General features: G+C 40.7%; 1 protein-coding gene across 2 annotated transcripts; it reads right to left on the reverse strand.

The window, feature by feature from the left end:
• Positions 1-6,094: 6,094 nt before the first annotated feature.
• On the reverse strand, positions 6,095-11,524 carry LOC113008253 (uncharacterized). 2 transcript variants are annotated; one of them, XM_026145549.1, is made up of 6 exons: positions 11,350-11,524; positions 9,585-9,655; positions 7,519-9,484; positions 7,062-7,220; positions 6,927-6,980; positions 6,095-6,497 (listed from the first exon to the last, which is right to left on the reverse strand). In XM_026145549.1, the coding sequence occupies exons 3-6, from the start codon at positions 9,179-9,181 to the stop codon at positions 6,250-6,252; spliced, it is 2,124 nt and encodes a 707-aa protein (XP_026001334.1). In that variant the 5' UTR covers positions 9,182-9,484; positions 9,585-9,655; positions 11,350-11,524; the 3' UTR covers positions 6,095-6,249. The 2 variants fall into 2 exon arrangements, with proteins under 2 accessions (XP_026001334.1, XP_026001333.1); XM_026145548.1 differs by having other exon boundaries at positions 6,927-6,983.
• Positions 11,525-18,442: the final 6,918 nt, after the last annotated feature.

Raw genomic sequence — 18,442 nt, forward strand, 5'->3', positions numbered from 1 at the left:
ATTATACTGAAGAACGAGGAAAGAGTTTAGTGTGAGAAAATGGATGTGAGAAACCAAGTGAGCCAGAGTGGGAACCTGGCCTGGAAAAGACAGAAGAGGGCATGTGTGAAAATACCAGCCAGTCTTATATAATGAATAGCTTTTACATGTGTCTGCGCCTGCTCTTTGTTTGTTTGCACACAGTATAACCTTAGCCTGTGATATAAGATATGCTAAAACAGTGATTTTAGAGTCATTTGTAGTAAATCTGAGCAGTAAGTCAGTAGCTTGAATTTCTAATAGTTGCTTTTTATTGCCTTCAGTGTTTTCCTTCATGCACCATTATGGAAATATGTCTCTAAAGGAAACTATGGAGGGGATCTCTGGAAGTGTTTACACAGCCACTGTTGTGTTTCTGCACTCTATTTCAAGTCTGTACAATTACATATTAAGGGACACAATGCTTTGCTAATCCCATATTATTTAAGACTTTGTGAGTACACCGATGTCTGGTGTTTGTGGCTTTCTTTTTCATTGGTGGGATCATTTGGATAAACACGAGTTGGTGGGCAAAGCAAAGGGTTTGTTTTCAATGGGTGTCATTTTACGGTGGACATATGTTGTTTCAAACAACAGAACGTTAATGTTGCAACGTCTGAGGCACACACACACACACACACACACACACACACACACACACACACACACACACACACACACACACACACACACACACACACACCAGACCATGTCCTTCTATGGTGGTGAAAGGGTCTCAGAGTCTTGAGAACATGAAGTGGTGAATCATTGTTTTTTTCCACAGACATACAAGCAGCAAGTTCTTTTTTCTTCTTTTTGTTGTATCCTGTCTTGTGTTGGTTGTCAAACTGCTCAGCTGATGACAACAGTACACACAGTTACAAAGAAGTGAACTGAAATCAGTGCAAAGACTCTCCTTTGAATTCTTTCCTCTGTGATTTTCCCTTTAGCCGAGCCAGACAATCAAACCCAAGTGATCAGTTTTGTTGTTTCCTCTGTTTGTTAGCACTCGGGCCACATACACGTTGCAGATCTGCGTCACATATGGATTTCAAAATGCTAACCTAAACTAAAACCCAGTGAAATCATCAAAATTCAGGAAAGGTGGCGCGACAGTTTGAATGAATCAGTTCTTGTTTCTCAAGACGGGACTTTTGGAAAGTGCAAAATATTCATGGCAGCATCAAAGTTTGAAAGCTGTGATTCAAAGACCCTGCAAACAATTTGAAACAGGAGATGGTTTTATCTGTATTTTCATTAATACATTTAGAACTTGTATGCACTTATACAGTGCACACAGCATATGTGCATGTGCAGTAAGACCCAGAACAACATGTAAGGTTTCTGGTGCTTCTGCTCTTTCTCTCATTGAGCTGAGGTTGGATGAAGAAGACAGGAATTAATAATAACTAATGATTAAATGCAGAGAGGTGTATAAACACATAGTGGGTGAAGAAGAAACACCCTGCCTACACCCATTACAGTGTAACTAAAGGGTGCAGTTCTTCCTGAACAACAAGCAGAAGAAGAAGCTTCTCCTTTATTTTCCTGGTGTTCACAGGTACGAGTCTCCTCACTGGAAAAAGATCAACCTCTTTTTGAAAAGCTCAGAGATGCTGCATGAACTTATTCACACAGCTGTAAACATTATAAAAAACAGCGCTGTTGCTTTTCTGGTTAATTCTGTAAACATTTTAAAAGAGCCAGAGTCTAGAATGGGGGAAGTAGTTAATTAGTGCTGTGCTGTTGTACCCTACTTTAAACCTCATTTATCCAAATTAAAAGTCCCTGACTAAACAAGACTGGTTCTGAGTTTGTAGACTGTACAACTTGGAGCCTTTTCCCCACTTTAAAAACTCTGTTCAATGAAATATGACCAGATCTTAGAGCCAAATGTCAAATGGGGCACAAAGTAAATTGAATTTTAAACAGCTATTGAAAGTCAGAGTGAAAGAACGACTTCTGGGCTCATCATTCTTGCTTTGTGGTTTCCTTTGTGTGTCTAGACGAATATGACAATTAAATGAGGGGCTTGAAACTCACTTGTCTGTAATGAGTTTCAAATGCTGCAGAAAGTTGAAGACTGCAGAAAACGCACTTCAGTTTAATTCAACTTTATTAAGTAGTACCTGTAAAAGACGAATGGCGGACCAGACCACATTCCAACGCTTTCAGCGTACACTTTTATGTCCAGTTGTCGTACTTTTACACTTTCGGCTGCAGCTTTTCAGCCGCCAGCCACGCACATCAACAACAACAGACAGTCAGGATCCAGCGCAGACTTTAATGCAGGGGAGGCGTGATGAGGCGTAAAGTAGTCTGCGTTTAATATGGCTTTTGTGTTGTTAACATGTTTAATGTTTTGTATTTTCTTCTATTTGATCTCAAAAAGCTCCTAAAACAGTCAGTGATCCCTGTTGACCTCCCTCGGCTTTTATTACCGCTAATCATTTATTTAAGCTCAGTTTTTAAAACCTTAGGATGTAACTACAGCCCAGCCCATGCAGCAGTATATGAATGACTAACCTCGTATTGTGGATGGATTATCTCAGTTGTTCTCCTGGCTGAAGTTTGGTCCTTTTACAGCATCCTGCCATGCGATTACATTTGTTCCTGACCACCGAGAACACTCACGTTAACTTTTATCGAGTGGAAAAAAAGTTAGCTTGTTTATATTATGCTAACATATCTGTGTCGCTAGCGGTCACGTAGCACATCATTATATACCAGCTAGCCAAACTTCAGTAACCCTACAAACGTCACTGCTGTTTAGTTTTCTGTCTTCATTTATGCTGGAAGTGATAACAGAGCTGTACGTTTGAATTTGTTTCCAAAACCCCGCAGTCAGGACATGCTATATTGTATTTAGATAGAAGCTAGCGAGCTAACTTCCTGCTAACTTCTAAATTCCGTTTTCATGGATGCCTGGATGTTAAACTCAATTGTTACACCTGGTAGAGCAGAACGCTGATCATTTTATTAAAGATGAAAGACTTTAGACAGTTTTTCAACTCTCAGTAATGCCATAGTGATCGTTTGATATATGGACCTGCAGTTTAGGCCCAGACACGGCTATTGACGTCAGACTTTACGACCGGATTGCAAGGTAAAGACCCCACAATAATACAAAGGAATAAGTACCTGGATTAAAGTACACAAAGGTTTGCTGTCACAGGCAAACAGAGTTAGCAGTGAACGGAAATATAAAAGCAGAATGGCTAATCCTTCTATGAGGGAGTTGAAAAAAACTCTATAATGCTACGATCACAAAAGGAAAGGAGTCGTATATACAGTGTAAAACCAACGTCTGTGACTAGCGACCTGTCCACAGCCGCCCACTTGACAACCCTGAGATGGGTAAGCAGTTTGGAAAATGGATGGATGGATGCCAGCTGGACCAGGAGCTGCCAGCTGGACCAGGAGCTGGTGCCTGGTGAGAAAAAGCGTTCTTTGTTTTTTCCTTTTAACTTCTAGCTCAAACAGTACTGCAGCTGCACCTTAGCGAGCTGTAATACCTCTCAGCTGAGTTTTCTGTCATGTGGTATTTTTCCCTTCTAATTTCCACGTCTCTCTACACGCCACATTATTAGGCAGATTAATAAAGACCCAAAGGAGAGTGGGCTGCATAGGCTAACAGTCACTCTTCTGTTCTGATATGAGATTAGATATTTGGGGCAGGTCACTGCACAACATCAAAGACCTGACCTGGTATATCTGCCCCGGTTCAGTGGACAGGTAGTGTGTCCCAATAACGCCGCCCGTCTAGAGACATAAAAGGAACGTAGTCCTCCTCTCAGGCTCGTCTACCTCCTGCACACACACATATCGCTCTCTGTTGTCATGGAGCAGTAGATTTAAATCCCCCTCCTGGGGTAAGACATGATCATCTGGAGTCCGAACACAATTCAGAAGGAGACTTTCATATTTATTTGCACAAATGTTTGCCAAGTTATTACATAATTCATCCGTTCATGAATCAGCTCTCTTATTTTCATGATGTGTTGTCATTCGTTCCTTTTTTCTCACCAAACAAGGATTTTATGTTCTGTTTATGGCATATCCAGATGTCTCCAGATGTTTCCTTAAGAAGTAAAATGAGAACAAACACACCGATCTGATGTCAGCAGAAACACACACTACCTATCTCTCTTTGCATCCCATCCCTCGCTCGCTCCACCCAAAACAACTGATGTCTTTCCAATACTACTGGAGAAGTTGCATAGAGAATATGCATCTCCCAGTGTGTTTCCATTCACTGGTTTCCAGTCAGGCCAAACTGACTCATGCAGGTTATGACATAACACGCCGACTCAGAGAGAGGAGGAAAGGAAACAGAGCTGCAGTATCGTTTTATACTTCTTTCTCTCAAAAACCAAACGTATGACAGAGAGTACTGAAACAGCGCCACAATGCCTGACTGCAGGACCAAAACTCAACTCTAAGATCATTAAAAGACCAGCTCACTCATATTACACGACATACCCTGTGATACTCGCTTCTAGAGGGGTTTTCCACACAGATGATTTAAATCCAGGGTTCTCAGACTGTGGCAAGCCTTGATAACATCTTACAGAGCCTCTCTTCCATTCAAAGCGAATGAAGCTTGTAGTAGAAAGAGCTCTGAGTACGAGTCCAGTCCCTCATAATCCACTACACTTTTCCTCAGTGTGGGCAGCAAACCTCCAGAGCACGCTTAATGTTTTTAAGCAGCTTACTGAGAAGCTAGTGGAACTCATGGGTGTGGGATCAAGAGCTGGTGTCGGGTGTTTCCTTTCCTTTTTTATTAACCCTTTAACTTTAACTATTACAGGTAGCTGCCACTGTGTCTCAAACATGCAGCACTAACACTGGACCGAAACAAATCTAACAGCCACATCACTAAATGCTAAATGAAGCCGAGCGGCTATAAACTAGGGGAAAAAAATGAAAGAATGAATGAAATGAGGAAAGCCCACCATCCTCTGAACAGACACACTACAAAGATGAAGAAGCAGAGTTTGATGTGTGTGCTGGGTCTGTAAACTGGCACCCAGTCATTAAAAACACTTCCTGCTTCCAGTGAAATCCATCAGTCTGTGAGATTTCTGTTTGATGTGAGTGAAACAGAGCGAATGAACTTTTTAAATTGTGCCATTGACAGCTCTGAAAGAGGACATTTGATAGAAATTCAGCATGAATGGAAGGATCACACACACCTGTGAGACAAGCATGTCTGCAGTAATCCATACTAATGTTAATCTCAAGTACAAAGCAAAGTGACTGCATGGGGTAATCCCTGCGTAGTTGCTGCCTTTCCAGCAGCAATTTGTAATGCAACAAGTTGCAGTGAATGTTTCTGCTCAGCTGTGGATGACAGATGGAAAAATGATGAGGTGCCTTTAACCTCCGGCCCAAACCTTGAGGGTCCCTTGTAGACTACATTGTTGTCGTGATACTTTGCACACACACACACACACACACACACACACACACACACACACACACACACACACACACACACACACACGGGTCTATGTGGTATGGCGGGACTATACTACGTCAATCCGCCCGGTGGTGGTTTAAGTGGACTACCCTTTTGAAAGGACTTAGAGCCAAGGGAGCGAGGTTAAAGTGTTCGAAAAAATCTGAAAAAAATTTGGGTCACTTCAGACCTCATACACTCCCTATAGAAGTCTAGATACACTGATACACACCAACCAGACTCTATTGTGTTTTCTGGAGACATTGTCCACTTGACAACAATGTGTTTTATGAGGTCCAAAAAAAACAATATTGGGTCTTTAAAGGGACAATGATGTAATATGTAAATAGCTCATCATTACCATGAATACACATCTGACAGGACACAGGATTACTGGAACATCATTTTATTAGTGTTCTTGGATCTGAACATTAATTTTAACCATAAATAAAAAAAGAAATCTATGGACAAAAATGCCCACGCTTCCCACAGAAATATAAAAATATAGAAAACAGAAAAATTAAAAACATTTAAAATGAATTTTAATAGTTTAAAGGTAAATATTAAGGGGAGAAAATATGCATTTATAATTTTTTATTTTAAATATAACCCGTCAAAAAAAACCCTAAATAAATTAAATGTAAAAATTATGAAATACAAACTACTTCTGTATTTAACAAGAACTTTTTTTTCTTTAAACAGAACATCAGTGTTAACAACAATTGGCAATCTGACCAAGATGTAAAACCACAGCTCTCTAAACAGTTATTTTAGTTCATTTTTTTCTGCCTTTTTGCAGTTAATCCTCTGTTTCTTACAAAATCTCTTATGTTTTGAACTGTTCTTCCTGCCAACACCGGATCTTCTACCAATTTGCAATGACTGCATTCATTTTTGGTGGCTAGTTTCCCTTCGTTTATGTGGTCTTTAAAATGCCTCATCACTGCAGCAACCTCAGCCTTGGACCACATGTTTTTGGGAGCTCTTCGGGAATTGTGGGATTGAGCAGCATTTTTCTCTGGAAGATATATAAAGTAGTAGTAGTTAAAACAAACAAAAAACCAAACAAAAAAAACAAAAAACATTTGGTGGTTAAAAGAATGGATGCTACCCTGTACTAACTTCTGAAATGTGTTGCTACCATCAATATCAAAACGAGCTAAAATTCTCTTTGAAAATTTATCAAATTTCTAAAATGAGACATTTAGTGTTCCGCTGTGAATAAAAGACTGAATAAAAAGTTGAATAAAAGTCTCTTGATGCATGCTCAATCATCCAGGTAAGTAAATCCCAAAACGTTGATTCTGTTAATCTGGACGTAGCGTTTTCAGTGGGAGAAACATTTTGTCACTCATCCAAGTGACTTTTTGCCACCACTCTGCAGTTTGCCATATGTTGCAAAGTGATGAAACAATAATAAGCTTAGAGAACCAACTGCACCCCTTACCTTCAGAGGGAGCAGCAGTCTCACTTGCTGCAGGCATTGTGAGTGGTCCTTCATCTGCTGATTACACAATTTGATTAAGTTTTAATATTTGTAACAAACATTTTATCCACAGAAACCAAGCTAGTGGTAACTTACCACAATCTACAGTGTCTTGGAGCTGCGCTGTGTTTGTGGAATCAGCTACTGCATGTACAGGCTCACTGGTGCCACACGCCAACATTGTGAGTGCTGTGTCATCATCATCTGATTCACTCTCACTGTCCTTTGTTTCAGCATCACTTAATGCAATTTCATCTGAGAAATTGTGGGAAAACCCCCCCAAAAAACCAAACACAAACCCCCCAAAAACCTCACATTAACAACGAGATATGACAAAATACAGAACAAATACTGGAAATTATAGTACATAGTTTTACTATTTAAGGCCACCACTCTGCAGTTTGCCAAATGTTGCAAAGTGATGAAACAATAGACTTCAAGAACCTTAAATCATGGACATTTAACAGAATGGTCTGTGCTTTTAGGTTTTAATTCGGTTGATAAAGCATAATATTCAACTACTGCCCTAATATTTGCTCCTTTCAATACAAACCTTCTATTTTGATCTCATCCAGTGATTTCCCCTGGATCTGGGAAAGTTGTCCTTTTTCCAGTGTTAAAAGCAGTTTGGAAATCTTGGCCAGCTGTGTTGTGGGAACTGGTAATCTGTAGAATTCGCGGTGAACGCGGATATCATGACCCAGGAAATCTGCAACCTGATCAAGTTCGTTGTTTTTCAAATTAAGGACTTGTGAGAGTGTGGCAACATGTTTTCTGAGCTGTGTCGATCTTAGATACTCAGGCTGCTTTGCTCCACACTGGTGTGCATGAACACGCAAGGAGTCCATTCCTCTGTAATGACTCATTGATCGGGGTCTTGCAAAGAGGTAGATATTAGTGGCACAAATACCACAGTCAGGCCTCCTACTAACAAGTAGTGACAGAGCATCCAGCATGCTTGGTGTTAGCAGAACTGGAACATTTCTGTCCCTTTTTCCCATTATTTCTATTCTACAGAAATAGTTACAGAGTCTCTGTTCCATTTCTGAGAGCCCCATGGCAACATCTGTGTGGAGTGCTGTTTTGTCTCTTTCAAGAAAACTTTTGAGGCGCATCTTTGAAACCTCTCCAGAACGTCTTCGGTTGAACACAATGATTTGTGAGAGTGTAACTTGTGCAAGTTGGGCATAATTCTGAGCTGTGGCTTCGTTCTCCAAGCTGCAAAAGGCACTTTCTGCAGATTTTTGAAGGTAGTGATGGAGAATCCGAACATCTTCTGTAAAGGGCAATGTTGATGGCTTGTTAAACTTTGCCTCACTCAATGTGTTCAAGGCACGGTGAGACACCATCTCAGACCATTTGGAGACATACAACTTCTTGAACGCATCAGTGGACTTGATTAGGGCTTCATCCTCTGTCATGAGGGCACGACAATGGATAATGTCAGACATTTTATGCAGTGTATGTCCCAGTTTCAGCGCAAGGCTTGGAGTTTTGTATGACAGTGTCTCTTCATCAAAACCTGAAACTTTCTTTACTGCTTGCACAACTCTCTGGAAATTAGCAGGCTTAATAGCTTCTTCCATGTTATGCACTGAGAATTCTGTGCGCAGACACAACAACAAACGTCCCGCTTCACGAAGCTTCTGTCGTATATAATCATACTTTGTAGGGTCTTGTCCATGTTTATTGTAGAGGGACTGGGCAAACTGAATAACAGTAAAGTCATTTCGCACAGCTGAGGCAATCTCATCTTGTTTCATAACAGCAAGAACCTTCCAGACTCCACTTGACACCTGCGGATAACACTGAGACTCCAGAGTTAAAGCCAGGCCGAGTACTTTGGTTCTTCCAGGTTCTTTATCCGTGTCATCTTTTGGTTTGTTAGGACATCTGCGGACATGTCTCCAAAGATCCTTGCGAACATACATCCCTTGACAATAAAAGCAATGAGCAAACTTTCCCTCTACTGCTTTAATCTTGGGTCTTCTCTTCACTTTCAGTGGTCCCACTCCACCATGCAAAACTGCAGCATTATGCTTAAAATTTCCCTTATTTCTCAATTTCTCTAACAGACTTTTACGCTCGTTTGAGTCTCTAGGCAGGGAAAATGCATGCACAACATCAGGAGCCGTTTTGTGCGTTTTCAGGTGGCGGGAAATTTTAGCTTGTGGTTTGCCACAAAAATAGCAGTAATTTCTTTTACTTAAAGTCATTTTTTCTGATTCAGTTTCGCAAAGCTCACTTTTATCTTGTGGCTTGTCCTTTGTCAAGTTGTGGATTAAATTCGTTGAATCTGATTGTTCATGCGCTTTGGAGATGTCATCTTGGCATAGCAGACCTTTTGATGTGCTTGGCAATAATGAGATGTCTTCATCTGAATCTTCATCATATGACTCTGAATCTGGCACATATTCTTCTTCTGATATGCTGTGGTTGCCATCATCATCGCTTGATATTTGATCCAGAACTGAATGTGGCAATCCATCCTCCCCTGAATATTCAGAAATTTCTTCTTTCTGGAATGTAAGAACAAAAGTTTTTTTAATTGATCAATACTTTAGACAGGTAAAAAATAAACTGAAAAAAAGTCAAGCCAAATATGAATGGGATACACACCTGTGTTGACTGGTGGCAATTCTGATTTGCCAATTTTGCAAGGCAAGATTTGTGCCAGACCCCTAAACAAACTGAAACACATTTTGATAGACTTAATTTAGCTTTGCAGTTCTATTTAAGTGAAGTAGTTTTTTGTCAAAGCATTGCAGTAATGTCAAATGCTGAAAAAACAAAAAAAACAAAACTGTTCACATTAAGGATACTTTAATGACTACACATACACTGCTAATCCCCCTCCCCCCCCCCAAAAAAGGACATCCCAGATGTGAATGAAGGAATTATTCTTATTAAATACTTTGTTCTTTAGGTAGTTGAGTGGCATGAAAGTGTGTAGTTGAATGTGTGTGGCCTCCAGATGCCTGTACGACTTCCCTACAATGCCTGGGCATGCTCGGGATGAGGTGGCGGATGGTCTCCTGAAGGATCTCCTCCAAGACCTGGACTAAAGCATCTGCCAACCCCTGGACAGTTTGTGGTGGATGGAGTGAGACATGATGTCCCAGATGTGCTCAATTGGATTCAGGTCTGGGGAACAGGCGGGCCAGTCCATAGCATCAATGCCTTTGTCATGGAGGAACTGCTGACATACTCCAGCCACATGAGGCCCAGTGTCGTCTCGCATTAGGTGGACCCCAGGGCCAAATGCACCAGCATGTGGTCTCACAAAGGGTCCGAGGACCTCATCTTGTTACCCAATGACAGTCAGGCTCTCTGGCAGGCACAGAAATGCCACCCCTCACCATTACTGACCCACTGCCAATATGATCATGCTGGAGGATGTTGCAGGCAGCAGAACATTCCCCACGGCATCTCCAGACTGTCACGTGCTCAGTTTGAACCTCCTTTCCTTTCAGCTGTGAGGAGCATAGGGTGCCCGTGCTGAAGTTGCCAAACTTTGTGTTTTCTGGCAAATGCCAAACATCCTGCATGGTGTTGGACTGCAAGCTCAATCCCCACCTGTGGATGCTGGACCCTCAAGTCACCCTCATGAAGTCAGTTTCTGACCATTTGAGCAGACAGATGCACATTTGTGGCCTGTTTGAGGTCATTTTGCAGGGCTCCTCTTGTTCCTCCTTGCACAAAGGTGGAGGTAGCGGTCCTGCTGCTGGGTTGTTGCCCTCCTATGGCCTACTCCACATCCAGGTAGCACCTCCATGCTCTGGACACTACACTAACAGACACAGCAAACCTTCTTGCCACAGCTCACATTGATGTGCTACGCTAGATGAGCTGCACTACCTGAGCCCCTTGTGTGGGTTGTAGACTGTCTCATGCTACCACTAAAATGAAATCACCGCCAGCATTCAAAAGTGACCATAACATCAGCCAGAAAGCATAGGTGCTGAGAAGTGGTCTGTGGTCACCACCTGCAGAACCAGTCCTTTATTATGGTGAATTGACTATAATTTCCACTTGTTGTCTACTCTATTTGCAAAACAGCATGTGAAACTGGTTGTCAGTGTTACTTCCTAAGTGAACAGTTTGATTTCACAGAAGTGTGACTGACTTGGAGTAACATCGCATTGTTTAAGTGTTCCCTTTATTATTTTGAGCAGTTTATGTTATGGAATGGGGAATTGAGGACAATCCCAAGTATACCATTTTTACAAGGTCCTGCACCAATGAGGTAATACTGCATTTCTTTAATTAGACGTGACCACCCATTAATTAAAAAGGGAGCAGTGTTCATTTCAGCACGTCTTAACTTGTTGAACTCTATTAATGCTTTTTACTATACACTGTACCTATTCACTAAATGTCTCACCTTTGCACTTAAAGCCAAGCCACTTGAGGGAGGAAACCGGTCCCACACACTGAATGCACTTGTCCAAAGATGATATTGTTGTGCACACCAGACGATGATTGTGACACTGTTAGCAAAATATTGCAACATTTATTTGTTTTGGACAGTTGGAAAGGTGTGTTTTCAATTCAGTTGCAGATATCAACTAAATTCCTCTCTCGGGTCACTCTGTGGGGTAATACATCTCGGTTAAGTTATCCAAAGAGCACATTGTCCATTCAGCCTCTGATAAATGCTAATATTTATCAAGTTACCAAGAAGTTAACAACTCAGATTAAACTTTCCCTTTCCACCCCAGTGACCACAAGGAGAGGTAGAAATAAAAGAACCGTCATCTAGGAAATATCATGTGTTATGTGGAAAACTTGATCCGGAAAGTCCAGAAAGGTTTTATTTTTACATTCACTGGCTGCTGTCCAACTTTCAGGCTCCTGAAAATAAATGTTCCTTTTTACAGGGAAACAGTCCTTCTGAGAAATCCCTTTAAGTCCTTCTCAGCTGTTGGATAAAGCTGCTGTTTTGCAGGGGTGACCAAAAACGCCAAAACTACATGGTTAGCTTTGTACAGGTAGCTTTTTATGGTTAAATGTATTTATCTGGAAACGTTAAACATTTTCAATGTACGTGCTTAATGCACATTTATGACTGCTGAGGTCAATAACACATTATTCATGAATATTTATAGTGACTAAATATAAAGAGATACTGGAAAACAGCATAATTCCCTCCTCACTGAGAAAGATCTGCAAAAATATTTCAATCTCGAGTTTAAGTTTGAAAACCGACGCTGTAAAGAACAAGCTTTTATGGTGGTGTTAGGACACAAATCACATCTGTCTGTGAGGTTTTCCAGCTGCAACACACACACACACACACACACACACACACACACACACACACACACACACACCAGACCCCCTTGTGACTCTTGTAACTTCCTCCCATCCAGCATCAGTTCCCTGTGGGGGTCCACGGCCCACTGGATTATGGGCTGTCACCAAGAGATAAACTGAATGCTGCAGTGGTGACATCATCTGTCTGTTTGTTTGTTGGGTTGTCACTGGGGAATTGAAGAGATGGGATAAAGGAAGGAGGAGGGATTGGAAGCCAAAGAGAAAAGTGGAGTTTTAAAAAAAGAAGGAGAAACATGGAGAAAGAGGAAGTTTAATAAAACAGCAGACATTAAAAAATTCCAGAATAAGCAGCTTTAACCCACGTTGTCTTCTGAGTTTGTTCAGCCCTCAGTAAGTGCGCTGAATAATCAAACACTCGCAGTTTGCACTTCCTCGTCGTTTGCTTTCAGAGGACAGCTGCTTAGTCTGGATGGACTTTTCAATTAACTGCAGCTCATCTGTGTATTATTCTTAGAAGTTAACAGTAACGTCCTTACCAGCAGGATTATTTGGACTCTTAAACCTCTGAAAGCTGCTGTGCTCAGGATTTCACAAAGTAAAAATGTATCCAAATGCATCCTCTAATCTTTTGTGGTTTTATCCAAAGAAAAGAAAAAGAAAAATCAGATGTACAGAAAAAAGTATTTCTAATCAGGTAATCAGATAAATATTATTACGTGTCATGTTATAGTTAATGCATAACTTAACTTCAGAAACAGTAAATAACACAGAGATTTCACTGAAACAAAACATCAAAGTGAGAACTTGAAAGCATCACATTACTGTGTTATCTGTCAGCTTTAAAGGTAACAGGAGGTCATTCTGTTTGCAATTAACCAACCAGAGTTTTAACACTGTTTTCACTAAAGCCATCATTTATATTTGTAAACATACAGAACTACAGATTATGAATTAAACTGGGAAACATTGTTCATACAGCCCATGATATCAATGCTCAATGTTGGTTATAGAAAATCACGCTGAATAAAAACAAGATTTTGGCTTTAGAGTATCGTCAGTCACGAGGGGTCGAATATGCTGGAAAAATAAATTCAAAGGCATAAAATCTCCTTATGTACTTGAACTACATGTTTCTTAATATGTAATAAAACTTTATTTACTAAGTTATTGCACAAAAATACACAAAAACAAATCAAACAGTCTTTTCTGGGAGGTCAGATGGGAAGCAGTGAATGATTTTTCATGGAATTACCCTAAAAACATATGAAGAAAGATGCCCAACACATGGAAGAGGAAAAGGAAGAAAATCTAGGAAATATCACGTATCATGTGCGGAAAGCCACCTCATCTGGAAAGTCCAAAAACATCTGGTGGTTATGCTCACCTGCTAGTGCCCTTTTACTTTTACACTTCGAAAGTGTTCCAGGTTTTTCATGTGATGGCACTTCTGAGATTTCCCTTTAATCCCTTCTCAGCGTGTTACAGGTCGAGGACAAACTGCCCTAAGCACTAAAACAACGTGGCTACATGGTTTCCTGTCTAACGTATTTACCTTGAAACATTTAAAATGATCTTTAGCTACATCATGCACAGTAACATCTGTTTTTCGTTCAGCACTTACAGTTTCATTTCGACTTTTTCATTCTGTTTAACCAACTGAACTATGATTGTACAGCACACATCATTAATGACTTTAAAAACCAAGAAATGGATGCACGTTTGAATTTATTTCGAATTTATTTCATTCACACAGAATCAGAGAAAATCTGCATGTATGTACTTTAAACAGTATTTCAAAAGCACATACAGTCTGACATATACACTCAGAATCACTTCAGTCTTTGTGATGAAGTGTTGAAGCTTCTATACTTTAAGCTGCCATAGATGAGCCCTGTTAGCTTCTCCTTAGTGATCACCATGGACTACACCTCGTAGTCCTCCTATATGAGGAGCATCAGTTCAAATAAATATGTTTGTTTTTGTTCATGTTTGACCATCTGTGTCTGCTACTTTCACCAGACCCTGTGTGTCACACTTTCCAAGTGGGTAAGACGACAAAAACACATGTATCCCCATGACTGTAACAGTGGATGTGGTACGTGAGGTGTATATGACACATTAGCATGTTTCCTGCCGCTTGTTCTAATCCGGTGGTTGTGGATCTGAATCATTCATATCTACGGTGCGCTGAAGCTCGCGGTGGTGGAGATGGCCGAGGCCATTCTGCTCTCACGCTCTCTCGGGTTGTCATGCAGTTTTCCTGCACGTCTCCACAGCAAATGGCTGTGGTTGGGTTTACACAGAAAGGGTAGATATCAGCCTCTCCTGGGGGGGTGCCACCCGCATATAATCCACATTTTTACAACCATTTTCATTTGCTTTTTTGAACCAAGCATCTTATATGTGTCTAAAACTCAAGAACAGTCAAATAAATGAGCAAACACACTGTGGGAAAAATAAAATGTTGTTTGATTTACATTTGTGACAGTTTACTACTAAAATACTGAGATTGTGAAAGTAAGATCCAAATGTAAAACCTTTACTGGTGGCTGTGAAGGATCCCGGTACAATAACAACTCAGCTGCAGATATTCATGGTATATTTCAACCCAGATCTGAACAGGTACAAACTGTGAGATCTGAAGATATCCAAAACTAACAGAAGTGAGAATCGTGTTGGGCCTGAGCGTCTAATCACTCCATCTTTCCTTAGACTGTGAAGTCATCTCCCCGGAGGAGAAAGATGAAGGCAAGAAGCTGGAAACAAAGAAAAAAAGTTAAGAGAGACTTTAAGTGATTTTTTTTTTTTTGTATAATTCACATTTTTAATATGAAATTTGGGTCTGTGTACATACAGCATGCTACTAAACAATATATAAAATGGCACTAAAAACTAGAACGAGTAAATTAAATATGAAAACCAAGTAGTAAAATATAATAACTGATCTTAATACATGTACAATATTACACAATGTGTGGCAGGGAGCAGCAGCAACAATTCACAAAGCTTATATTCAATAAAGCATGTCGTCGAGGTCCAAGGTTATTTATGAATTACATAAAATCATACAGTATTGTACATTTAGTGCACACAACGCTTTAAGACCTACTGAGAGAAAAAGGTGAATACATGTAGACAATTACAGGTTTCTGTGTCATCGTGCCATCGTGCCACGTTCTTTTCTGATGTGTCATTGCTGTTGATGGAGGAGCACAAAAATTGTTACAGACATTCATACTTCATTGCTTGAGCTCATTGTGAAAGGTGATCTCCCAAACGTCTGGACAAAATCAAATCATTTAAAAATAATCACACACACAAAACTCCAGGCAAGAGGACAGAAAGGAGCTCCGAACTCTCAAGAATCGTTGTTAAGAGCCAAAGGAGACTCCTCTGAGACATTACAGTAGTATGCAAGGAATGACCGTTGCTCAAGACACACTAACACACTTAATGATTATAAGAAAGAAGGAGGCAGAGAAGAATGAACGATTGCCTGCACAAGCAGACGGCACCAAAAGGCTTTCGGACGAGCGTGCCGAGAGGACGAAGGAGAAGGAAACAGGAAAAGCTGGATGGGAATGTGCAGTTGCTTTGCAGAGACTTTGCAGCTGTGACCTCTTTCCTCACACTTGTCCTCCTTCTCAAAATGATCATTGTGCATGTGTTGTGTAATGCATTCATAGAGTTACAGTATGCTTTCCACACCTCAGCATTAACCATGTATTTGCACATCCCAAATTTCTCAACTCTATATTCACTTTTATTATCAGCTCTCACGACGCCCCCGCTGCCTGGAGCTTACTCATATCGTCTGCAGAAGACTGAAATCTTCTGGAAAAAATTTCCAACCTTCCTTCTTTCGCTTTTACACTTTCCAACTTTCGTTCACCTTTTTCTTGACTTTTTATGCGCTCTCACAGACCTTCCACTTTCCTTCTTCAGCTCTGCTCTGGTTTCTTCATCCTTTCAGCTAAATCCGGGATGAAAAGATTAAACAGCATACAGTGTTTCATATGTTTTATAATACAAATTGTATACTTTTACAAATAAAAGGAGGTGTGGTGTCTGTATCCATGCTTTCCTTTATTCCACAGGTCACATAATGGAAACATTTCCTGAAATTCTGGTCATCCTGCTTAATTTTCTTTTAATAGCAAATTACCCTTTGAAACCAGTCACTTTAACCGTAATGATGTTCTTGCATTGAAATGCAAAGCCACATCGGGCATTTGGTTTGCACAATAACAAGATAATGATGTTAGGTTGGATTTCCAGCTTCATCATTGTCACTCATCACAGCAGAGCAGTAGCAGGGAGAGATTAAGTTAACCAGAGATGGGGGGGGCACAGGTTGAATCACTGCAGTACACAAGTTGATTTTTTGGGGGGGAGTTTTATGAAAACCAAAAAACAAAAGTGGATTATTAAAGTTAAAAGTTTTGTTTGAGATGAAAGCATCAGTGAGGGGAAAAGTAACCACAGAGCGGAAGCATCCCATTTATTGTTGGCAGTTTCCTATGGTTAGCCTCAGTTTGTGTGTAACAGCATTTTAATGTCACATAATTATCTCACTGCATAAGGTTGGTTTAAAAATGATTAGCTCATGACGCTGGCATGATTAGATGACGCATGTTGTTTTCCTGTCCTTTGCTACACGCCTGAAGTTGTTTGTTCCTCTGCTTTAAACATTTTTATGGTTTTCTGTTGTCACGAGTTGTACGTTAAAGAAGAAAGAACGAACAGCTCGCTGTCCCAAAGCCATACGGAGAGACGAAGAAGCACAGCGCATCATGTTGTCGGTCCGTAACCAAAAACACATGTGAGGCTTTCTGCGCTCAGGAGCGATCTTTCCTCAGTTCTGCGGAAACACTGGATTCAGCTCATGGGATAGGATGACCTGTGTGTCTGTTGATCAGCAGCCGAGTCCGTGTATGTCGACATACAGTGACTCGGACTTTTATGCTGACAGCTGTTGAATCTGTTTCATATTTCTAAATTTTTGAAAAGAAAATACGTTTACGGTCATGCAGCACACGCCGACAAACTTCCCATGCATGAGCCAAAACGTAACGGGCACACTGTGGTGCATCATAATCAGTTCCCCTGTAACTAATCACTGTCTCCCGGTGTGAAGCAAATGCTCAATAAAATGAAGTGTTACGACAGATGTCACAGAGCCAAATGATGCCAACATAAAATCTCTCTAACGCCTCAAAAATGTGCCCAGATTTCCTGACGCACATAACATCGCAGTCAGAGCGCCTTCGCTCACATTTCACCGTGGCTTGATTGGCTTAAATTACCAGCTGGCTGCCGATTAATCTGCTTTACTGCTGTAACTGTTGAGCTCATGACATCGCAGAGGAAATAATGACACCCTGTGAGCTGTTTTTCATTTCTAGCAGGGCCTGGAGCGTGAAGTACACATCAAGCGGTAACCCATGTAACTCCAGTCTTTGTACCATAAAGGTGTCTGCATTTACATTTCAGGACATGTCCACATAAAAGCTAAGTGCGCAGCAGAACTGCTGTCGAATCAAAGCTGTTAATGCGGTTAATATCCTAAGCTGGAGACTTGGGTGCAGTTAACTATGAGGGCTTTCCTTTTATTAAACCATTAAGTTTTGACGTTGAATAAGTTTCCAGATTCTAATTTCACTGTAAAAAACACAAAAGTCTGATTCACTTGGAGTTTTTTTCTTCTAAAGATAGGTATCCGTTTGCAGTGCCGCCGCTCCCCGTTAGCAATCCCCAAAAGAAACTCCTGGTCAGATGTAATCCTTGCTTTTTATGAGTTCGACCGAAATTAAATCCAATCAAAAACCAATGAAATGTGGAAGCTACGAATCAAGAGGATGGACGGTGGGTGAGACAGAATGGCAAACCTCTGGATTTGCACATTACAGGAGTTAGCCTGTATCACAGTGGACTCGTTTCAGTAAAACACCTGGACATAAACACTTTCCAGACACTGAAACTGTAGGCTACTGGAGACTTTCCAGACACTGACGCCATGTGACCTAATTCCTGCAGATCGCTGCTCAGACTGTATAAAACCTATATGCCAAAACACTGCATTGCATCAGTGCCCTGCAGGAAAGCGAAGTCTGGTTGGTGCAAATGAAGCAGAGGAAGAAGCTTCACATGAGATGCTTTTTATCTCTGGAGAAAAGAGGCGAAGTTTGGTCTTGAACCTA

Source organism: Astatotilapia calliptera, chromosome 16 (genome assembly GCF_900246225.1).
Source record: "Astatotilapia calliptera chromosome 16, fAstCal1.2, whole genome shotgun sequence".
Taxonomy (NCBI): Eukaryota; Metazoa; Chordata; class Actinopteri; order Cichliformes; family Cichlidae; genus Astatotilapia; species Astatotilapia calliptera.